The sequence below is a fragment of the Rhinolophus ferrumequinum genome, chromosome 24 (genome assembly GCF_004115265.2).
Source record: "Rhinolophus ferrumequinum isolate MPI-CBG mRhiFer1 chromosome 24, mRhiFer1_v1.p, whole genome shotgun sequence".
In the NCBI taxonomy this organism is placed as follows: domain Eukaryota; kingdom Metazoa; phylum Chordata; class Mammalia; order Chiroptera; family Rhinolophidae; genus Rhinolophus; species Rhinolophus ferrumequinum.
The window spans coordinates 12,876,255-12,897,295 of NC_046307.1; the positions used below are offsets into that span (position 1 = coordinate 12,876,255).

Here is a 21,041-nt window from a genome sequence, read left to right on the forward strand (position 1 = left end):
AAAAGTAGTTTTTTGTGAGTGGTAAAATTACATTGCTCTCCTTTTTATCTTGCTATGTTGCCTAGTTCTCTTTCACTGTTCTATTCCTTTCATTACTCAGCCTTATATTAGTTGAGTTAGAAGGAGTTAAAAATATAAATGAGCCACACAGCAGATGTGCTGAGATCATTACTCTCTTTAAGCAGAAGCTGTTCTTCGCACGCACCCACCTGTTCTCCTCCTAGATGGCTGAGGGGCATTAAGTCACTCCGTGCGGATGAGCCTCAGCTCAGTGCTAGAAGTACATCATTTACAAGTTTTACGTCACCTTTAAAAATCCTTTAATACAAGTCAAAGGAATCAAAGCAAGAAAGGAGGAGGGTGGCACAGGAAGAGCAACTGACCTGGGGGCCTGGACACCTGGCTCAGGACCTGGGTCTCTAACTTCCCCCTTCCTGGACCTCAGTTTTCCCCCTGTAAGTGAGGGGGCGGGACTAGATCCGGAGTTCAGTGGACCACGGACTCCTCCGTGGACAGGCTGCATCTCCATCAGCTGAGGAATGTTCTGAAAAGGCAGGTTCCAGGGCCTCACTCCCAGAGACACTGGCTGGGAATCAGGAAAAGTATCTCCTGTGACTGGGCTGCACAGCCAGGTTTCGGACGCAAACACTCAATTTCTAGAGTATAAACTTCACATGGACAAAGACCATGTCTGCGCATCTGTTTCCCTGTACCTGAAGGTGGGGAGGAGGTTCTCAACAAGTATCGTTTGAATGACAAAATATGTGAAATCTCACCAGCGATTATGCTGGTGGTTCTTCGCAGTTGCCCTAAACCAACAGCAGATGGTGGTGGTGAATCAACAATGGCAATCTAATGGGCTCGGGATAATAAAATTCAGTCGTGTTCCAAAGCTACCTCACCTTCGCTTCCTCCACGCACAGCAGGAACAAGCACACGCTGGGACCCAGAGATGGCCTCTTCCCCACAGCCATCTGCTGAGGAAGCAGGCAGCCTTCCCGGCACACACGGGCACCACGGCCCTTTTGCAGCGTCCCCCACAAACATTCACACAGAGGTTTCCTACAACCACAGGGGCTCCTGGCACCTCAAACAGTCTCAGGCAACCAGAGGCCAGGGCCTCTGGGTCTTCAGCCACCAAAGAGCACTCACCATGACAAGTACGTGGGTTCCCAACTCCAGAGGTGAGGCTACCCCGGATCTTAGGGATGTGAAGCTCTGATAAAGGGCTGACCTTGGGAGCCTGGGCCAGGGCTCTAACAGTAACCTGAGGAAAGAACCCACCTCTGGGAGCAAGACCGTTCCCTAAATCGAGGTCATGGTGCCTCCTCGGGACAGACAGAATTGTCACTGTCCAGGGTCTCCAGCCCAAAGGGGAGGCAGGAACAGCCAAAATGACCACTCAGCAATGACCCCTGGGCAGCCTGGCAGACAGAGCAATGTGGCCTCCAAAGGCTGAACTTTCTAAGGTAGCTCTGCGCTCGTGGCTCCACACAGGGCGGCCCTCCTACCCTTTCTGCTTGGGATGTTTCTAGAAGCAGCCACACATCTCAGTATTTGCTGTTCCACTCCTGCTGAGCTGTCCCTACATCCTTGGGCTTTAAACATTTGCTCTCACACTTCAAGTCACATAGCATTTCTTAGAAGTATAAAGAAGACTACCAAGACTCTATAAACCAAAATTACTAGAAGACCTCTGTGAGGGGAGAACCGTGGGATCTGTGAATTGAATGGACCCCAAGGGAACATCTACTGCAACCCCCTCGTTTCACGTCACAGGAATCAGAGGCTAGAAAGGGGGAAAGGACTTGCCCAAGGTCACATGGCAAGTTCGAGCAGAACCAGCATTAAGGTCCAGGCCTCCTGATCTCCATGTATTTGCTCCCTGTTCAGAAAGTGCCAGAGACAAGCTCCCTAAAAACTACATTCCAGACACCAGTGCTTCTTAAATGGAATCGTACAGCTTTTTCTTTTCTAACCAGTGAGCACGCAAACGTTCTTGAAAAAATATTAAAATAGCATAATTTGTAAGGAATGCCGAGGAAGTGGTCATGTGCTCAGTACTATAAAATGAAATCACAACTCAATCTTCAAAGATACAAAATAGAGAAAGGAAGAAAGTTGTGGGGGAAAGCTCCCAGGTATGGCTTCCCTTTCCAGAAGTCACACAGCCTTCCCGCCAGGCCCAGGTTGGTCATCAATCACCAACCTCTGCAGGAACTGAAACAGAGCCCAGGCCCAGTCCCCAGTGCCTCTCAGACTCATTCCTCTGGGCCGCTAGACGATGGGGAAAGACAAGGCAAGGAAGAAGGGCTGTAGCTCTGCTTCCTAGAAACATCCCAAGGGACCGCACAGCTCCTAATCTTCCCACAGGAAGCAGAGTGCACTACATTCAGGAAGTCATTCTCTTCCCATGTGGGGGAGGAGGGTGAGCTGGGCAAAGGGATAGGGGGAGACATAAATTTGTCTCCAAATATGAACACTAATAGCTTGGCTTTCAACCCCCAAGACAGAGACTCTAGACAGGCAAGCTTTAGCTTTTCCTCCAGCGACTGGGACAGCCACGCTTATCCTATTACTTCGTAAGAATGCGGTGCCAATAATTTGAGAGTCAACAAAGCTAACTTTGCAGCGAGACAGACCTGAGCAAGAATCCTGACTCTGCCAGTTACCAATGATACAACCTTGGGCAAATTATTCAACCCCTGGTCGACTTACTTTCTAAATCTGCTAAGTGGAATTACCGTGTTTCCCCAAAAATAAAACCTACCCCAAAAATAAGCCCCAGTTAAGATCGTCAGCCAGACGGATGCATTTAGTACGTTATGACAATGTGCCAGAAGAAGATGACACGACTGTATTTGAATAAATGTAGATTGTTGTACATGAAAAGATAAGACATCCCCTGAAAATACACCCTCATGCGTCTTTTGGAGCAAAAATGAATATAAGACCTGGTCTTATTTTTGGGGACATACGGTATAAGACCCAGTCTTATTTTCGGGGGAAACACAGTAATATTGTATTTACCTTTTAGGGCTATGGTGAGGATTAAATAAATTCGGTCACAGAAAGTGCTTTATTAGGACAGCGCCTGGCACACAGGAAACCTTCATTTTCAAGAGATGCAAACACCTCCACAGACACAAAAGGGATGATGATGATAATATTATCTCATCCGTTTTCTAGCAAAGTGATCCCCAGGGAAAAGGGAACTTATAAGTGCTTGTGTGGAGCTGCCAGGGTGCTAGGGATTACACTACATTACAAGGAAGGAAGAGGGAAGAAGAGGGAGGGGAAGGCAGAATGCTGGCTGCTGGTCTCAGGCCCCAGCTGTGAGCAGATAGCCGAGCCTGCATCCTGAGCCCCACCCCCCTCCCCACCCCCATACCTGCACCACTGCGGCGGGTACTCATGTCAGCCACGTAGGTCCACTCGTTGGTTGCTGGGTTGTACTGCTCCACAGTGCTCAGGCATTGGCGGGAAGCTCCATCATAGCCCCCAACAGCATACAGCTTCCCTGGAACAGACAAAGTGACTGAGGGTGGTGGCTGGGACACCAGCAAGGAACTGGAGCACAGCTGTATCTCCACCTTTATCCCACAAGGGCACCCTGGCCTCATTGAGTTCTCCCCAATCAGGAGAAGCACCCCTCACATCTCAGTCTTCTACTTCCTCTTTCATCCTGGGCTTCTTGAAGCAGTTCTGAGCCTCTTTCTATACAAGCACCCCAAATACCCAGTGCAAAGCTATAGCCTGGCACCGCTTGGGCTCAGTGTGTTCTTGCTAGCGAACTGTTAGATCTTTCCAGAACACAGCACCACGAGATGGAAAGCTGGAGGGCCCCAGCTCCAGGCAGCCTGGCTGACATTCTGGCTAAAAGCTCACACTAGCAGACAGAACAAATGTGGGGAAACGTTCTTCAGCGAGAACCCATACACTGGCGTAACCACGGCTTATGCTCCGTCCACAACTCCCGCGTGTGAGTGCAGGGTTCTGTGTGCACTCTGGGCTGGCAGGGCTGGAACTGGTCAGCAGAGGCCCTGTGATCGCTGAGCCACGCACAAGAGCCTAAAGCACCATCACTGATTTTTAAAATAAAAGTACCAGAAGCTGTTATCTAAGAGCACCATTTCTGCCTGGGCCTGGGAGTGAGGTTGGGCAAGTGGGCAGGAAATTATTTGTGTTCTTCCAGAACAGGGATTCAAACATTTTGGGTTTAACATGTAATCCTAGAATGCAGTGGGAGGGTCGTGTATGCATGCGTGCATATGTGTGTGTATGTATGTGTGTGTGTGTGTGTCGGGGGAGTCTTACCTTACCTGTGGCCCTCAGACCTATGGGGGACCATGAAGTTATAACAAAGATCTGAAACACTACCTATAGACTAAATAAACACCACCAGATGCAAATCTACTTAACAGGGTTACTTAAACAAACAAACAAAATGTCACTATGTGTTTTCTTAATGGAGAAATACCAAGAGTACTCCCCCCAGCTAGTATGTAAAAACCTACAATTATTTTAAATTAGAAAGAGATTCTCAGGCTCAAAACTATGCTCTATCATCAGGACTATTACCGCGTCAAATGTAAAATTATTTCTTCTTCCATCCTTGAGCCTGGTTTTCTTTTCTGCTCTAGTCCTCCCAACCAGCCCTTCTAAAAGAGAGGAACTTCTCCTCCCCAGCTGTCCTCACCTAAGTCTTAGAGGAAAATCCTGACTCAGCAGCTCCTCCAGGGTCCTTTGCTCAGATGCAACAACCTGCTCCCCTGGCTGCCCAGCACTCGTCAAAGCCTGAGCCGCTAAGGGAGGAGAAAGGCCTGGGTGAGGCGGAGACAAGAGGCTCCTCAGGGCAACCCCAGCAGACTGGAAACCTTATTCTCTGTAACACATGATCTCTGCTAGTGGGAGCTTCAGCCTAATCTCCGACCCTCACTGGCCCTTTTCCTAAGTAAGGATCCTTCCAGGCAGCCAGTAGCAAAGGATTCTGATTTCCATTCTTTTTGTTTCCAGTGCCATGCAGACTATACAGCCATGGGAAGGAGAGGATGAGGGAGAGTCACGTGGCAATGATGTGGAGGGCTGTACCTACAAAGGCACTAAAGCGAAGCAGAGTCCACCTGAGATCCTTCCCTCAACATTCTCACCAAAGCTGGAAATTGGCCTCTCTGCTGCCCCAGGATGACCCGCAGCCAAATTCAGGATGGATAAGACAAAAAATTCCCAGTCCATCCTCCGTGTCGATCGGGCACGCTACAAGATAGCACTTCTTCCACACATAGAACCATCCACAGAAGCCTTCGGTCAAGGGAAGCATTTCAAATAACTACCATGAAGGTACCCTCATCAACCCTTCCAAGCCTGTGTTAGCTGAAAAAGTACCCGTTCAGGTTTCTATTAACAGGGATATGCTATTTTTAATCCCTACTCTATTGTTTGATATTCCTGGCTAAGGAACAAGGGAGAGGGTGGGATGGGAAGGTGGCTAGACAAAGCACTGACATTTGGCAGACAAATCAATTTCTGTTCCACCAGGAGGATGAGATTGCAAGAAACAATTTATCTTTGTAGGAAGGCAAAATCTTTGCATTCACTAAGATGACTTGTCAGAAGTTAGAATAATATACTTTTAAATGAAAATGTAAACGCCACAATACTGGTGCAGACCGAGAAGTGCAGTGAGAAAAGAGAATCCTTCTATTAATGTCTAACTCACTGCACATTACATTCTCCCCCAAGCACTAGTGTGTGTTCTTGTGTATGCACACCAAAGAGAGAACGCCTGTGTGCCTATCTGAATGCACAGACCTTCCAGCTAAATTCCCACCTAGGACAGCTTAATCAATCAGTGTTGTTCCGCAAAGTAGAGTGTTTTAGTACAAATAATATTCTATAAGCTTTAATACATTGAAGTCACACATATTTATAAAATTTCACATTAGCAATTTCTAATGGTCTGAAGGAGTGTAGCACAGTAGAAAGAGTACTGGGTTAGGAGTTAAGATCTGGGTTCAAGGGCTGACTGTGCTATTTACTAACATGGGGCATATCACTCACCCCTCTGGGACTCAGTTTCCCCTTCGGGAGAATGGAGAAAAATCCATCCCTGCCTATCTCCTCAGAAGAGTTTTGGGAACAAAACAAGGAATTGGATGTAAAAGCCATTTATAAACTACAGTGCACTGTCTAACCAGGTCCCACACCTCACCCCACACACCCTTCCTGACCAGAGCAGGGCTCTACCACCAACCTGCCCTGCAGGGACTAATCAGCCTGGGGAAGAGGTGCCCACCTCAGGCAGGGCTCTGTTATGTTCAACATGTGAACATGAGAACAAAATTAATTAAACAATCAACTCTCACCCCCTCCACATTATATTCCTGGGTCACATATTGACTCTGAAATGCCCACTCTTCTCCCCTCCCCAACCTGTCATTGAGTTATTGACAAGTGGCCAAACACGCCGGTGTTAGCCCTCTAGGCTCCTTCTAGTTCACTGCTTATTTGCCTTGGGGGACAGCTCATGAGTGTAGGACATCTTTGGATGAAATTAGCATGCGGACAGTCATTTCCATGGGGCAGTAGCTTTACCTCTGAGTCTCAACTTTCCTCTTCTCTGAAATCAAGACACTAGTACCTGACTCAGAGCAGATGAAAGGAACAGAGCCAGGGAACCAGGAAAAGGCCCATGGGCTGGGGCCAAGACAGGCCCCCACCCACTGCTGCTCCTTACCCTCCACGACACCTACACCCACACTGCTCCGCCGCGTATTCATTGGTGCCACGAAGAACCACTCGTTGGTCTTGTAGCTGTAGGCTTCCACCGATGCTAGGCCTGGGAGATAAGAGACTCGTGAGATTTCTACGGCACTAGGCCTCACCCTGCTGTGCCAAGAAACAGTGGGGATGGGAAAGAGTGCAGACCTGAGGACTGGGAACCTGCATGTATGGCTCAGCACCACCTCTGCCTCACCATGTGACCCATGGCACCTCACTGCAACACATCTGCACTGTGACTAACTGAGGGGACCACTAAGACCTGACCCAGAGGGTGGGTTGTGAGAGGACAGGGGTTATAACTGAACTGCCCTGCAAACATAAATTGTTAAAACCTACAGAATGGAATGAATACCTAAGGTTGCCTCACTGAATACCTATTGCAACCCTCTCTACCCTTGTCTTCCTCTATCTTGGAAGCTAGAAAGCTGAAAACTTGCCTTTCCAGACTCCCTTGCAGCTAGGAGGGACTAAGTCAATGCGACCTACCCAGAAGTCTGATGAGGATTTCTGAAATAGCCTTTGCTTTTCTGATATAAGTACCACCCCTTCCTGCTTTTGTACCTGGTACACAAATATGTTGGCTGGAACTGTAACAGCCATCTTGTGATCATGAGGATAAGTCAAGAGACTCTTATAGAACTTGGCCCCAGTATTTTTGATTAACCTGACCAGGTCAGCAACTGCGAACATCTGGACTTCTTGTTTCATGAGTAAAACAAAATCTCTCATTTGTTTAAGCCACAGTTTAGTCAGTTTTTCTAATTACAGCCAAAAGCAAATCCTAAAAGAATTCTAAAAAGAAACAATGTCCCACAACCCTTTTGTTCTCTTTATTCCCAGGTCCTGTTACTAGAGGCAGCCCCTAGAGGAGCTAAAGACCTGGAGTTATATGAGTGAGGCGAAGAGAAAGCTGGGAAAAGGTTACCAATTTGTGAAGACACAAATGAAAATTCAGAAAAGTAAAAGCTATTGTTTTTCATGTCCCTGGGGATCAAAATATATCATTTTAGTTGAATAGAGTTAGTGTCTACAGAGACAGCACCTGGAGATATGAGGAGAGATGAAATAGGCTCTCCAAGTCCACAGCCATTAATACTTTACGATTCTTTGAAGCTAGATAAAACCAGGAGCGAGGGGGCACTCCTGCAGTGACACAGACTTGCAAGATGCAGTGGAGCAGTACAAAGGGCAAGGGACAAAGAGTGCGTGGCCTGACCCTGGTCTCTTCCTATGCCTGACCCTTAGCTCCCTCATCTGTCCAACATGGGGCTCAGACCACTGTCCTGAGACACCCTCCAACTAAGCACACTCCCTTTCTAAGTCTCATCTTCTGAGTAAAGGGGTTCCCAGCCACTGGAAAGAGAAAAGGGCCTCTTCTAACTTTGGGGTCCTTCCTAGATCCCTAGAAATGACAGCATGTGGGCAGTTACATATTCTTTGTGTAGGAAGGTTGGGCTCTGGCACCCAAGCTGGGAGAGGAGGCAGGATGGGTATGTTCTTGGGGAAGAAGCTATGGATGAGCAGAAGGTTGGCCCAAGAGCTGGTTGAGCAAACCAGGGTTTCATGGAGGGTGTGTTCCAGGCTGGGACAGGTGGGGACCAAGTCCAGGACCTACCAGTACTGCCATCAAAGCCCCCCACGGCATAGAGCAGGTCATTGAGCACGGCTGCACCCAGCGTGCTGCGGCGTTCCTGCATGCTGGCGATCGATGTCCACTGGTTCTTCACACCGTCATAGACGTCCACTGTCCGCACACGGAGGGAGCCGTTAAACCCACCCACGGCATACACATGGCCAGCCATGAACACCACACCTGAGGTACAGGAAACCAACGCACCCAGGTCATCTCAGGCAATTAATTACTCATGTGGAGGAGTGACAATGGGGGAGCAACGCAGGCATGTGAATAATTCGCCACCGAAGGCGATCCCCAACTTTAGACATTTGGAAGTCATTACGGGCCTCACTGGATTTTTTTTCATTATTTGCTTTTCCAGTTTTGTTCAATTCAAGCAAATTTGCATACTTGGATTTTAGCTTGACATCCCTAAGCACATGAGGCATAGCCAGACACCGGGCAGGTGAGGAAGGGGAAGAAAGGGAGTCTGTAATGCGCAGATGTTTGGGGAAACAAGAAGCAATGCCTGACCTCCAGCACCAAGCAGAGACAAGCCAGGGAAAGGCAGCCTGCAAAGTGAGACAGTGCTACTCACCTGCCCTGCATCTCCTAGATGGAAGCTCAGCAATCTGGTCCCATCGGTCCTCCTCAAAATCATAGCATTCCACACTGCGGATGGCCTTGGGCGCCTGGCCACCAACCACGATCATGACCTCCAGAAAGACAAGTGGACATTAGCTGGGTCTCTCCAATATCTGGTGACGAGTCCCCGGTACTTCCACACGCTAACTTCCCAGGGGCCAGGGATGACCCGAGATGCCAGTTTACAGAGCTACGTACATGAAGATGCTGCCCCTGATCATCAACAGACATGAATATTCGAGAAAAGGCTAACGAACATCTTCCCACAGAAACACAATCCTAAGGCCTAAGCTTCCCAAATACTCCTGTCCAGGGCTATGTTCAGGGTACATAGAGATACTCAGGGCATCTTCTGCAATTTCAATGCCCTCAAAGATTTGGGGCGGGGGGAAATTTCATATCAAAACAAAACATTCCCCAATAAGTATCAAAATTTGAATAGATCAATATTTTAGAATCAAGTACAGAATTTGTATGCGTTTTTAAGAAAAATTACTTCAAAAGTATTTCTGAATTCATAGACTACAGGGGGTACTTATTCATTGCAGTAGGGAAAAACTCTTGTGAAACACTGCTTTGTGGTGGTTACCACAAAAATGTATATAACTGATATGTTCTGAAAAATAGTACTAACAATACTATTTCCACAAGTAAGCTGGTAGCTACCATTGCTAGTCACTGTGTGAAGTATGTTGTCATTTGCTTGTCAAGACTCTGCGAGTAGGTATGATCAACGCCATTGACAGATAAAGAAAGTAAAGCTCAGAGAACACAGGTAAGTTGCCCAAAGTCACACAGCTAAGAGTGGCCGAATAGAGACCAAAAGCCAAGTCTACCTGACAGAGAAGTGAGGCCAGCCCCACCACTCTCCTGCTCTAGAAACAGGGTCCATGCAAAGACAGCTCACTACATCCATGGTCTTCAAACTGCACGTCACATTTCATTAGTGGGTCATAAGATCGATTTAATGGATTGCAACCGGCATACTTTTAATAGAACAGCACATAAAATATAGTATAAAATATTTGTTCTGGTTATACACACAGTATGTGTCTCCTGGATAGCAATTTAAACATACGTACATACGAGTACATACATACACACATATATAAGAGCCAGTTTTCTGGCTGTGGTAATGGAAATGCGGTACTTAACTGTGGTAGCACTGCTGCTGTGACTTTGTCACATGCCAATAATAAATAAAAATTAAGGTGCCAAAGTTAACAATAGTTTACATATTTTAATAAACTTGTGCAAATTCATGGCTGTCCCCATAACGATATCACTCTCACTCACTGGCATCCCAGGACGTTTTCTCTCTCCTTAAGTGGAGAGAAAGGGGTGGGAGTCACAGGCAGCCAGGTAATACGTCACAGGATCTTCTCATCACCTGTAGCCCATCTTACTATTTACCCCAGGAGTTCTCCAGCTTCAGCGTGCAGCAGAACCACCTTGAGGACTTAAACACAAATTGCTGGGCTCTGCCCCTCCCCTCCCCCAAGTTTCTAATTCGGGAGGTCTGGAGTGGGACTGAGAACATGCATTTCTAACAAGTTCCCGGTGCAGGCTGATGCTGCTGTTCCAGACTCATATTTCGATAACCACTGTTTTAACCCACGGACCGCAGGGATTTCCTGATGATGCACCATTAACAACTCCTGCCGTTATGACTTACTGTAGTTTCTTTCCTTCCCCCCCATGTAGTTCTGGGGACAAGAGGGATCATAAGAATCTGCATACCTCACAGAAGTACATCCCTCAGGTAGACGTTACCTACAGTACGAGGAGGCGGAACCGGGGCTGACAACCATATAGGCCCCGGGATTCCAGATTCAGGCTCACCCACTGCCCATGTGGGTCGTCACTAGTCATCAGAGTGAGTCCACAGCTGTCTGCAGCCAAATGGGTGACCAATGTTCAAGAACTCAGAATTCAGTTCTGACTTCTGGAACATCCCAGAGGAACCCAGGACACATAGTCCAGGCTTGGGGCTGCTGCTGCCGCCGCTGGAAATAAATGTTCTCCATCTGACTTCCCTTCCTGCCTCGGCTCTGACAGCCCACTGCTCTTGCCAACAGCAGCCCTTTCAGAGAGAGGCTAACTCCACATTCCTTCCATTCTGTAATTCTTTGCCTAGAGAGGCCTCCATGGACAGTTTAAGGGGAGTGTTAACGAACTCAGCCTCTCAGCCAGCTCCAGATAGGGCCCAACTCACGGCTCCAGGGCCAGGCGACTTGCCCTGCATTCACAAACATCTCTAGAACACGCATTGTCCTTCCGGTTTCGACTTGGTCAAGCTAAAATGAAGTCTAACTATTGCAAGGATTTTCTCTGAAATCCAGTTTTGGGGGCTGAATAAAAATGAAATCAGTTTTTAGTTTTCTGTCTGCAGTGACCGCAGGCACCCAACGTCCTCACACATGCTGTTCCCTCTCCTGGAAATATTCTTCCCCGTTTGTGATCTCTCTGCTTTATCATCTGCTTTTCCTCAGGTCTCGGTTTACATGTCACTTCCTCCAAGAGGACCTCTCTGACCTCCGATTCTGAGTGACATGTCCCTTCTCTGAGATCACACATGCACTGTGTGCTCCCATTAAAACTGCCCCGCATTATACTTTAATCCCCGCTGGCGATTCTGTCTCTCCTCTTAGACAGTAAGCCCTGCCAGGACAGAAAATTTATCCACCTCACTCACCAAGATAAGCCTAGGGCCTTACGGTGCTAGGCAAAAATGAGGACTCAAATATTTATTTGGAATAAAGAATGAATGAAAAGTAAATAGCACATGCAAAGAATTAAATGCAAAAAATACACAGGCCAGAATATCACGTTCGTGGGTTAAGATATGTTGGACACCAGATTACAATTCTGGGGATGCTGAGGAAAACAAACAAACAGAGTTTTTCCCATCCTTTGACTCAGTTACCAGAAGAAAGGCTTCTTATTCTTTACACAAGCTATCAGGCTTCTTCTGTAAATAAAATAAATCGAAGCTTTCAGGGAAGCTCACCATCCCCAGAAAAATCTTCCACCAGGAGTACCAGGAGGTACATTTACACTGAAGAAAATCCAGCACCCATCTCTGAGAAGTTTTAGAGTAACACAGAAACAGAATTATAGAAATGCAAAAATGTTAATGTTCAAGTAAAACATGAGTAGAAACACAAAAATAACAGAGGACAAGGTTTTCAAAACAAACTTGCATTCGAGTTTATAAAAGCACTGGTGAGAGAAGACTTTTAATAGTCAAAACTTGTACAATGATCTGGGAAGAGTAATTATGAGGTTTTGTGGGATAGGATGATCAGTTTCTAAAAATGCGGAGGGAGCTAAGGCAGAGGGAGGAGTAGGTGCACTTTCTGCTTCCCTCCTAGGCAGGAGAAATCCAGTTTCCATGGCAGTTCTTGCAAGAAGCCATCAGACAAAGAAAACTATACTCATGATCGTGTAATTTCCTAGCTTGAATACCAACAGATGGTTGTTTTCATAGGTACTCGATCTTAGCAACCAATTAGACAAAAATGACTATTCCCCAAAGTCAGCATGTATTACATCTCTGAAATTATAAGCCTCTAGTACTAAAGACCACAGGATGTCAGGGCAAGAAGAGATCTGAACCATTCTCTCCTACAAACCCTCATTTGACATTTCCAGAAATACTCAGGCCCAAGGAGTTCCAAAGGCATATTTTTTCCTCCCCAACACCCTGAAATCCCAACGTACTAAAGATCTGTAATGTCTTTAGTAGCAATTACTAGTCAAATCAGCTGATTTAATGATCACTGTTTTTAACATTCATCCTACAAGGTGACCCTGGGTAAGAACTACCAGTGGTCACACAGGAATCACAATAAACCAAAGAAGCGGTTCCAGGATAACAATTGCGCGAGACTGAACGTGATTTAATCACCCTCAAGAACTGCAATGTACTGGGAATCTCGCAGGGCACCTCAGGGCCCTGGCCTCAAGTCTTGATTGTCTCTGTGTTGAAAGCTGCAGAAGTTCTGGCAAATGGAGAGCTCTGGGTGACAGAATACAGGTAAGCCAGACTCAAGCGTGTGGGGGGTGGAGAGGGAGAGGGGATGGGTATTGGACAACTCCCAAGAAAACAACTTGCTCGTTCACTTGAGGGCGATTAGTGAGACCCTGGAAACACTACTTGATTTCTTAGGAAGGAAATTTCACTCCCAGCACAACATGATGGTTTTTAAACAAATATATAATGTTTCCTCTTTCAGACAGCTGATTCTGACTCTACCAGTATGACTGTGGCACTGAAGGCATGTTGGTCCCTCCTCACGATATGACAGCCACTGTGTGTCTGAGAGCCATCGGGTACCAGAGACAAGCCAGGCAAAGGAGCAGCAGGTGAGCAGAGCAGAGCTTTCCGGTGCGCTGTGGATCAAGTCCCTAACCCTACCCCGTAAGTCATCACACTCTCCATTAGGGTAAGAGAGTAACCGGGACTCCGCACACGTTTTTCATCAGGCAAGAGCAGACTGTGTGTCCAAACTCTCTTCCATGACGGGTGAGCTGGGCAGAAGACAGGCCCAGCCAGTCGGTCCCTCGGGCCAGGGCAGGAAGTGAGACTCTCTCTTACCCTGGTGCGTGGGGCCGCAGGGCTAACACCAAAAACTTGTCCGAAGGAGCATGTCGAGGTCGAGGCAGAAGACTTGTCCCAGCAGGTTCCTGAGCAACAGGTGCTCCAGGCAAGGACTGACAGCCAAGGTGCAGAGACAACGGGGTTAGCGAGCCAGTGATGCGAGAGCAAGACCCGGGGAGGAAAGGAGTGGGAAAATGGGCGTTGGAGTCAGGCACACCTAACTCAAAATATCAGCCCAGTCGCTAAACAGCTGTGTGACCATGGGCAAGGCACTTATTCTTGCTAAGTCTTACTTTCATTACCTGCAGTATCAGGATAATAGGGTATTTCTTCCAGGGGTGTCAGGAGGTTTAAATGATGTCAAGCACTTAGCACAGTGTTTGGTAAATAGCACACACAAAATGTTAGTGTCTATTATTACATCAAAACCAACATCATTACTATTGCCGCCACTATTACAGCAATTGCTAAAAAACAGACTCTCAACAAATGACAGAAAGGGACACTTAGCGTCTGTGACCGTGAGAGTGAGCACCACCAATTCCAGGAGTGATGAGGGGTGTTTCCCAGGGGTGGCCTGGGTACATGTCAAGGGCCAAGATGGAAGACGAGCAGGGGCCTGGCACAGGTGAGAAGTCATCCTACCCACCGTGCCAGCCGCCTTGTTCCCAACACTGTCTGCTGAAAGCAGGACAGCCCAGGAGGAAGCCACCCACTTTTAGCCCAAATGGCTTTTTGGTGTCATTTAGAACGAGCTGAACAGAGATGTGAACTGAACTAAAATGACTGGAAAGTGCCAGGCTCAGTACATTTCCAAGGGCTTCATTTGCATCTTCCTGGAACCTCATTTCTCTACTGCCAACTGTGGAACAGGGTAACTAAGGAGTGTTTCCAGCAGCTGGGAGACAGCCTCTGGTTGTCCATGGCAACCCAGCCTCTGGGAAAGTGCTGGGCGGTGAACGTGTGGGAGCCCAGATGATGCTATTAGCTGTTCCTGCTTGAATGTGCCAGTATGATCTGTGCATATAAGGCTCAGAAAAAAACACCCTTATTAGCCTCTGCATCCGTCTCAAGGCAGAGTCCTATTTCTCTCAGGGAGGCGGCCTGGCTGGCAAATAGGTTCACTGCTGAAAATTGCTGAGAATAGGCCAAACCTCTCTCCACCACTCTGTTTCTCAAAATCGGCTCTGTCAGCAAGCCTATCTGGACTGAATTTATGAAAGCCCAAACTAGCCTACCCTTGAAATTTCTGTGGCTGCTCCTCCAACTATGCCAATTATCTCCTAACTTCTCCTCTTCCTCACTTTTTTAGCCACTTATATATCTCTATCTTACTTTCTTATAGGGACCTCTTAAAATGAAAAGTCCCCAGAGGGCAGGAATCAGGTTTCCTTCCACACAGTACCCCACTAAGATACATGTGTGAAATCTGGAGGCAGTATAATATAATACAACAGTCCAAAGCACCGGGTCTGGAGTCACTCACCCTTGGCTTAACTCTCAGCTCAGCTATTTACTCGCTGTGCCTTAAAGATTCTTTGATGCTCCTCCACTCAACACATGTAACTTAATTCTCCTCAACCTCGAGTGTGGGCGAGACTTCCTGACTTGCACCTGGCACGTAAAATACAGCAGAAGTGATGGGACGTCACCCTGAGAGGAGGTTACAAAAGACTAGAGCTTCTGTCTTAGGCATGCTCTCTCGTCCTCTTGCTGTGGAATCACTCACTCTGGGGCAAGCCAGCTGCCATGTCATGAGGGCACTCAAGCAGCCTAAAGAGAGGCCATCAGGTGCGGAACCAAGGCCCACAAGCAACCATGAGAGTGAGCTGAGACTCACCTTGAGGTGACTGCAGCCCCCAACCATCCACTCAATTAGAAGAGGCTCTGGGCCAGGGTGACCCAGCTCAGCTACTGTGGGATTCCTGCCCACAGAAACTGTGAAATAATAAATGCTTATTGTGCTAAACCACCCTGCTTAGTGTAATTTGTAATTCAAAATTGGTAACTAATACATAATGAGTAGGTGACATAACCCAAGATCCAACTTCCTCGTGTGTAAAATGGGGATAATTACAATTTTGAAAATCCCCTTTGATAAAAAATGTATGTCAGCCTAGTGCTTGGCACGTGCCAAATGCTCAGCAACTGAGATCTGTTATCAGCATCATCGTGGGGTTAGTGCTGTGTCGTGCTCAAAAGCACAGCTCTGAGTTGGTGAGACCTGCATCCACCCCTTGCATTGCCACTGGGCTGTGTAAGCATGGGCAAGTCATTCAATCTCACCAAATCTCAGTTTTCTCCAAAATTAGAACTTCCGGAGCTGTTATGAAGATAACATAAGACAATGTAGATAAAGTGCTTTGTCTAAAACACAAGGAAGCGTATTGAAACAATTCTGCTAAATCTTTATCAATGCCTTTTGGTGCTAAGGATAATGACCCCGGGAAACAACAGAGCACAAAGTAAAATTACTGAAGGGCCATGAGATGTGCGAGCCAGTGCTAAGCCAGTTTCTGGGAGTTCATTCTCATAGGCAACGTGCATTTGACCTTGGAGGCAGCTCAGGCCTCGGCTCCTGCAGAGAGCTTTCCCCAACTTTGCTCCTAGCGGGTCTTGCCCAGACCTCCACTGTGGCACTTACATAGTCCATTGTAATTGTCCTTTTACATTTGTCTCCCCTCTGCGTAGTCTGGAGCACCTTGGGGAAGAGACCAGCTCATATGAGTCTTTGTGGCCGCAGCACCGAGCCCAGTGCCTGGCAATTAGTGACTCAATGGACGTGTGTTGGATGAGTAAGTTAATAAATTAATGAGTCGATGCATGCATGACAGTTTATTGCCAGCGTTTTTTTCTTTTTAATCTAAGTGTTTCACAGCCCATCTCACCCCCAGGAATGACAACTGGATTCATTCAATATTGGATTTGTGGGCTGAAACAAATGTTCTAGAGTCAATCCACATTAGTGACCAAAAGAAGATATGAAGTAGGACAGAAAGCCTCACTATAACTATGCAAAAACACATGTACGGATGCTGAAAAGCATTGGAAAACAACTAGAGGTAACAGAAATGGTCAGTATTAAATCTCCATGAGGTTATTTCTTCCTTAAAAATATATTGCTTTCATTCATGAAACTTTGACTACAGCCCACCCTGTGTCAGAATCTAGGCTGTGTGCCAAGGACACAAACGAATAATGCCAGCCATTACCTGGAACCAGTTAGCTAACGCTCTAGAACTCTAAATGCCTCCCTGAAGTGAGGTGCTCAGTAATCTCCTGTCCATGTTTTTTAGCAATCAGTGAAGCCATCACCAACTTGACCTCTCCTTCTCCATTAAGTAAGCTTTCTCATCAATTTTATTTCTACATATTAGCAATAAACTATTAGAAATTAGAATTTTAATAGAAAACATTTACAATAGCATCAAAAACTAATAAATACTTAGGGATAAATCTAACAAAAGACATGCAAGACCCATACACTGAAAACTGTAAAACATTGCTAAGAGAAATTAAAGAAGGCCTAATACACACACACACACACACACACACACACACACACACACACTGTGTTCATGGATCAGAGAAGATTTAGTATTGCTAATGTCAGTTCCCCCTAATTCATCTAAAAATTCAACATAAGCCCTACCAAAATCTCCACAGGCTTTTCTGCAGAGATAGGCAAGCTGATTCTAAAACTTATGTGGACATGCAAATAACTTAGACTAGCCAAAACAACTTTGAGGAACAAAATTGGAGGTGTCACACTACCGGATTTCAAGATTTACTATAAAGCTAGTTATCAAGGCAGCATGGTATTGGTGTAAAGATAGACAAACAGATACAAGGAACAAAACAGAGTAAGGAAATAGACCAACACATATGAGTAGATAGTCAATTATTTACAACAAAGGTGCCAAAGTAATTCAATAAAGAAAGGAGAATCTTTCCAATAAATGCTGTGGAAAAACTGGACATTCAAATACAAAATAAATGGACCTTGACCCCTTACCTCACACACCATATTAAAACAAAAATCTCAAAATGGATTATAGACCTAAATGTACAACCTAAAACTTTAAACTTTCTAGGAGAACGCATAGGAGAAAAATCTTTGTGATGTTAGATTAGGCAAAGATTTTTTACCTAGGACACAAAAGGCATAAATCATAACAGAAAAACAATTGATAAAATTTAAAACTTCTGCTCTCCCAAAGATACTGTTAAGGAAATGAAAAGATAAGACACAGGTTAGAAGAAAATATCTGCAAAATAGTTATCTGATAAAAGACTTGTATCTATAATATATAAAGAATTCTTACCACTCAATAAGAATAATCCAATTTTTAAGGTGGGGGAAAGATTTGAACAGAGATTTTACCAAAGAAGATATACAAATGGCCAATAAGCACATGAAAAGATGTTCGATACCATCAGTCATAAGAGAAATACAAATCGAAACCACAGTGAGATGCTACCACATACCTACCAGAATGACCAAAATTTTTGAAAATAGATAATAGAAGTAGTGGAAAGACTGTGGAGTAACTGGAACTCTCCTAAATTGCTGATGGAAATGTATAATGGTATAGCCATTTTGAAAAACAGTTTAGCAATTTCTTGTAAAGTTAAACATATACTTACCATACAACCCAGCAATCCTACTCCAAATTATTTATCCAAGAGAAATTAACATATATGAAGTCGGACAATTAAGTTTGCGAACTCATCCTAGAAAAAGTGCCACATACCTCATTGCTGAATATCATTATGGTCACCTTGGGAACCTGTGCACTGATGTGAGTGCCTAGCCCACCCTTCAAAGCAATTTTGGAACTCTTTTTCTGGAATGGCCCTCAGAGCTGTCGTCATATTACCCTTGATGTCCTGAATGTCATCAAAATGTCTTCCTTTCAATATTTCCTTTGTCTTTGGATAAAGAAAGAAGTCATTGGGGGCCAGATCAGGTGAGTAGGGAGGGTGTTCCAATACAGTTATTGGTTTACTGGCTAAAAACTCCCTCACAGACAGCGCCATGTGAGCTGGTGCATTGTCGTAATGCAAGAGCCATGAATTGTTGGCGAAAAGTTCAGGTTGTCTAACTTTTTCACGCAGCCTTTTCAGCACTTCTATACAGCAAACTTGGTTAACTGTTTGTCCAGCTGGTACAAATTCATAATAATAATCCCTCTGAAATCAAAAAAGGTTAGCAACATCATTGCAACAAGTTCGCGAACTCAATTGTCAGACCTCATATGTCCACACAAAGATCAGTAAGTGAATGTTCAAAGCAGCTTTATTTGTAATAGCCAAAAACTGGACACTCAAATGTCCATCAACTGGTAAATGAATAAACAAATCATAGTACACCCATACAACGGAATATTACTTAGCAATAAAAAGAAATAAACTCCTGATACATGCAAAAACATAGATGAATCTCAAAAGCATTATGCTAAGAGAAAGAAGTTCAAAAAACTAGATATGCCATAATTCCATTTTAATGACATTCTAGAAAAGACAAAAGTACAAGGACCGAAATCAAAAATAGTTGCCAAGGGTTGGGGTGTGGAAGAAGCGGCTTGACTACAAAGCAGCACAAGGAAACTTTTTGGAGTGATTAAAATATTGTATATTTTGATTAGGATGGTGGCTATATGACACAATGCATTTGTCAAAATTCATCAAATTGCATTCCTCAAAAGAGTGAATTTTTACTGTGTATAAATTATTATACCTGATTAATCTGAATTTTAAGGTAAATAAGATGGGATGTTGATAATCAGGGAAACTGTGCATGTGTCAGGGCAGAGGGATATGGAAAATCTCTGTACCTTCCCCGCAGTTTTGCTATGAACCTAAAACTGCTCAAAAAATATAAAGTCTTCATTTTTAAAAATGAAGTAAATGTATTGGAAATGCCGTCTATTAATGAGATGAATGGGATGCTATGTTTTAATTAAAGGAGACTTTGATAATTTAAAAAAAGAAAAGAATCCTTTTCATCAGTCACTAAAACCTGAAAACTTGTCCCTGGGAGGCAGTCTGGTATAAGAAAAAGCACGCCCAGACTTTGGAGTTTAATAGACGTTAGTCTGAATCCCAGCTCTGCACTGACTAGCTGTGTAACTGCACAAGCTACTTAACCTCTCTGAGTAAACACAGTAAAGTAGGGGTATGAACCGTACTCGCCTATCATTGTGATGATGTCATGAAATAACGTACAACCTGATAACCCTCAAAGCATTAGTCTCCCTCAGCAGACCCTATTTCTCAAACTCACATGGGGATCCCCCTCACTAATTTAAGTGCCCAAACAATGGTGACAGGAGTAGAGTCTGAGAAGCAACTTGGACAATCTAACCTTAAATCATTCAAGGATTAAAATCAGAGGAACAGTGAGGCAAAGAGTAGCAATGCCTTTTTTTTTTTTTTTATTCCTCCGACAGATTCAAAAGAAGTCATGTCCCAGGTGCTCACAGAAGGCTATGTGCCCAGGAATCTAAACATTTTCATTCTGAAAATAAATGGTTTCTGAGGAGTAGAGGCCACAGGGGGCCAACTTTGACCTCCTGAAACAAGGAGCAGACTCTTCTCAACTATAGACTCAATATGGAGGGTGGGGAGGTGGGGGTCTCAGCATGCTTAGTCCAGGCTCAGACACAAACTCAGCTTTGATTTTTAAAACTGTCTGTTTTGGGGTACATGTGGTAAAAGCTAAATGTAGAGTCTTAAAAAGGAGAGGTCACTGGGTATGATCTCCACACAAAGAAACTGGGCCAGCTCTGCACCATTTCCTTAGCTCCAGAATATACTCCCCAGGAAAAGACGTCCTTAACCTGATATCACATAGGATGGGAACCTCAGTTTCCAAAGAGAAAAGTCATAGGCAGGCAACAAGGCCAGCTGAAAATCCGGGATAGAAAAAGCCTCCTCCTATAAAACAACAGTGCACCTTAGAATCAATAATCTCAAGACACAAACCTTGTGGAAATTTAGATCATAATTGCAAGTGGTATTCAAATCGATGGGAGAAAGAGAGAGATTATTTAATAAAATAACTTTGGGGCAACTGGGTCATGATGTGCAATACTGACAAAGCTGGACTCCTACCCTCACTCCTTATGCCAAAATAAATTCTAAGTGTATCAAGGATTCAAATGTAAAACAGAAATCATAAAAGTACTTAAAGAAAACATGGGAGTATTTTCTTTTTATCTCAGAGTAGAGAAAACATTTCTAAGCACGATGCAAAACCTAAGCTAAAAGCAAAAACAGATCAATTTGACTACTTAAAAAACTATTTTGGGGGATTCAAAAAAATGTAATAAGTTTACAGGCAAATTACAAACTAAGAAAACAATGCTTTAAATACAAAGGCCTAACCTCTTT

General features: G+C 45.0%; 1 protein-coding gene across 8 annotated transcripts in view; it reads right to left on the minus strand.

The window, feature by feature from the left end:
- Positions 1 to 21,041, minus strand: part of KLHL3 (kelch like family member 3) — a 251,706-nt gene that overhangs the window by 7,567 nt on the left and 223,098 nt on the right. For all 8 annotated transcript variants that reach the window (XM_033096641.1, XM_033096640.1, XM_033096639.1 and 5 more), the window contains 4 exons: positions 8,997 to 9,114; positions 8,399 to 8,596; positions 6,737 to 6,838; positions 3,392 to 3,520 (listed from right to left, as the gene is read on the minus strand). In XM_033096641.1, the coding sequence (XP_032952532.1) occupies positions 3,392 to 3,520; positions 6,737 to 6,838; positions 8,399 to 8,596; positions 8,997 to 9,114 (547 nt within the window). The remainder of the gene's footprint in view (positions 1 to 3,391; positions 3,521 to 6,736; positions 6,839 to 8,398; positions 8,597 to 8,996; positions 9,115 to 21,041) is intronic.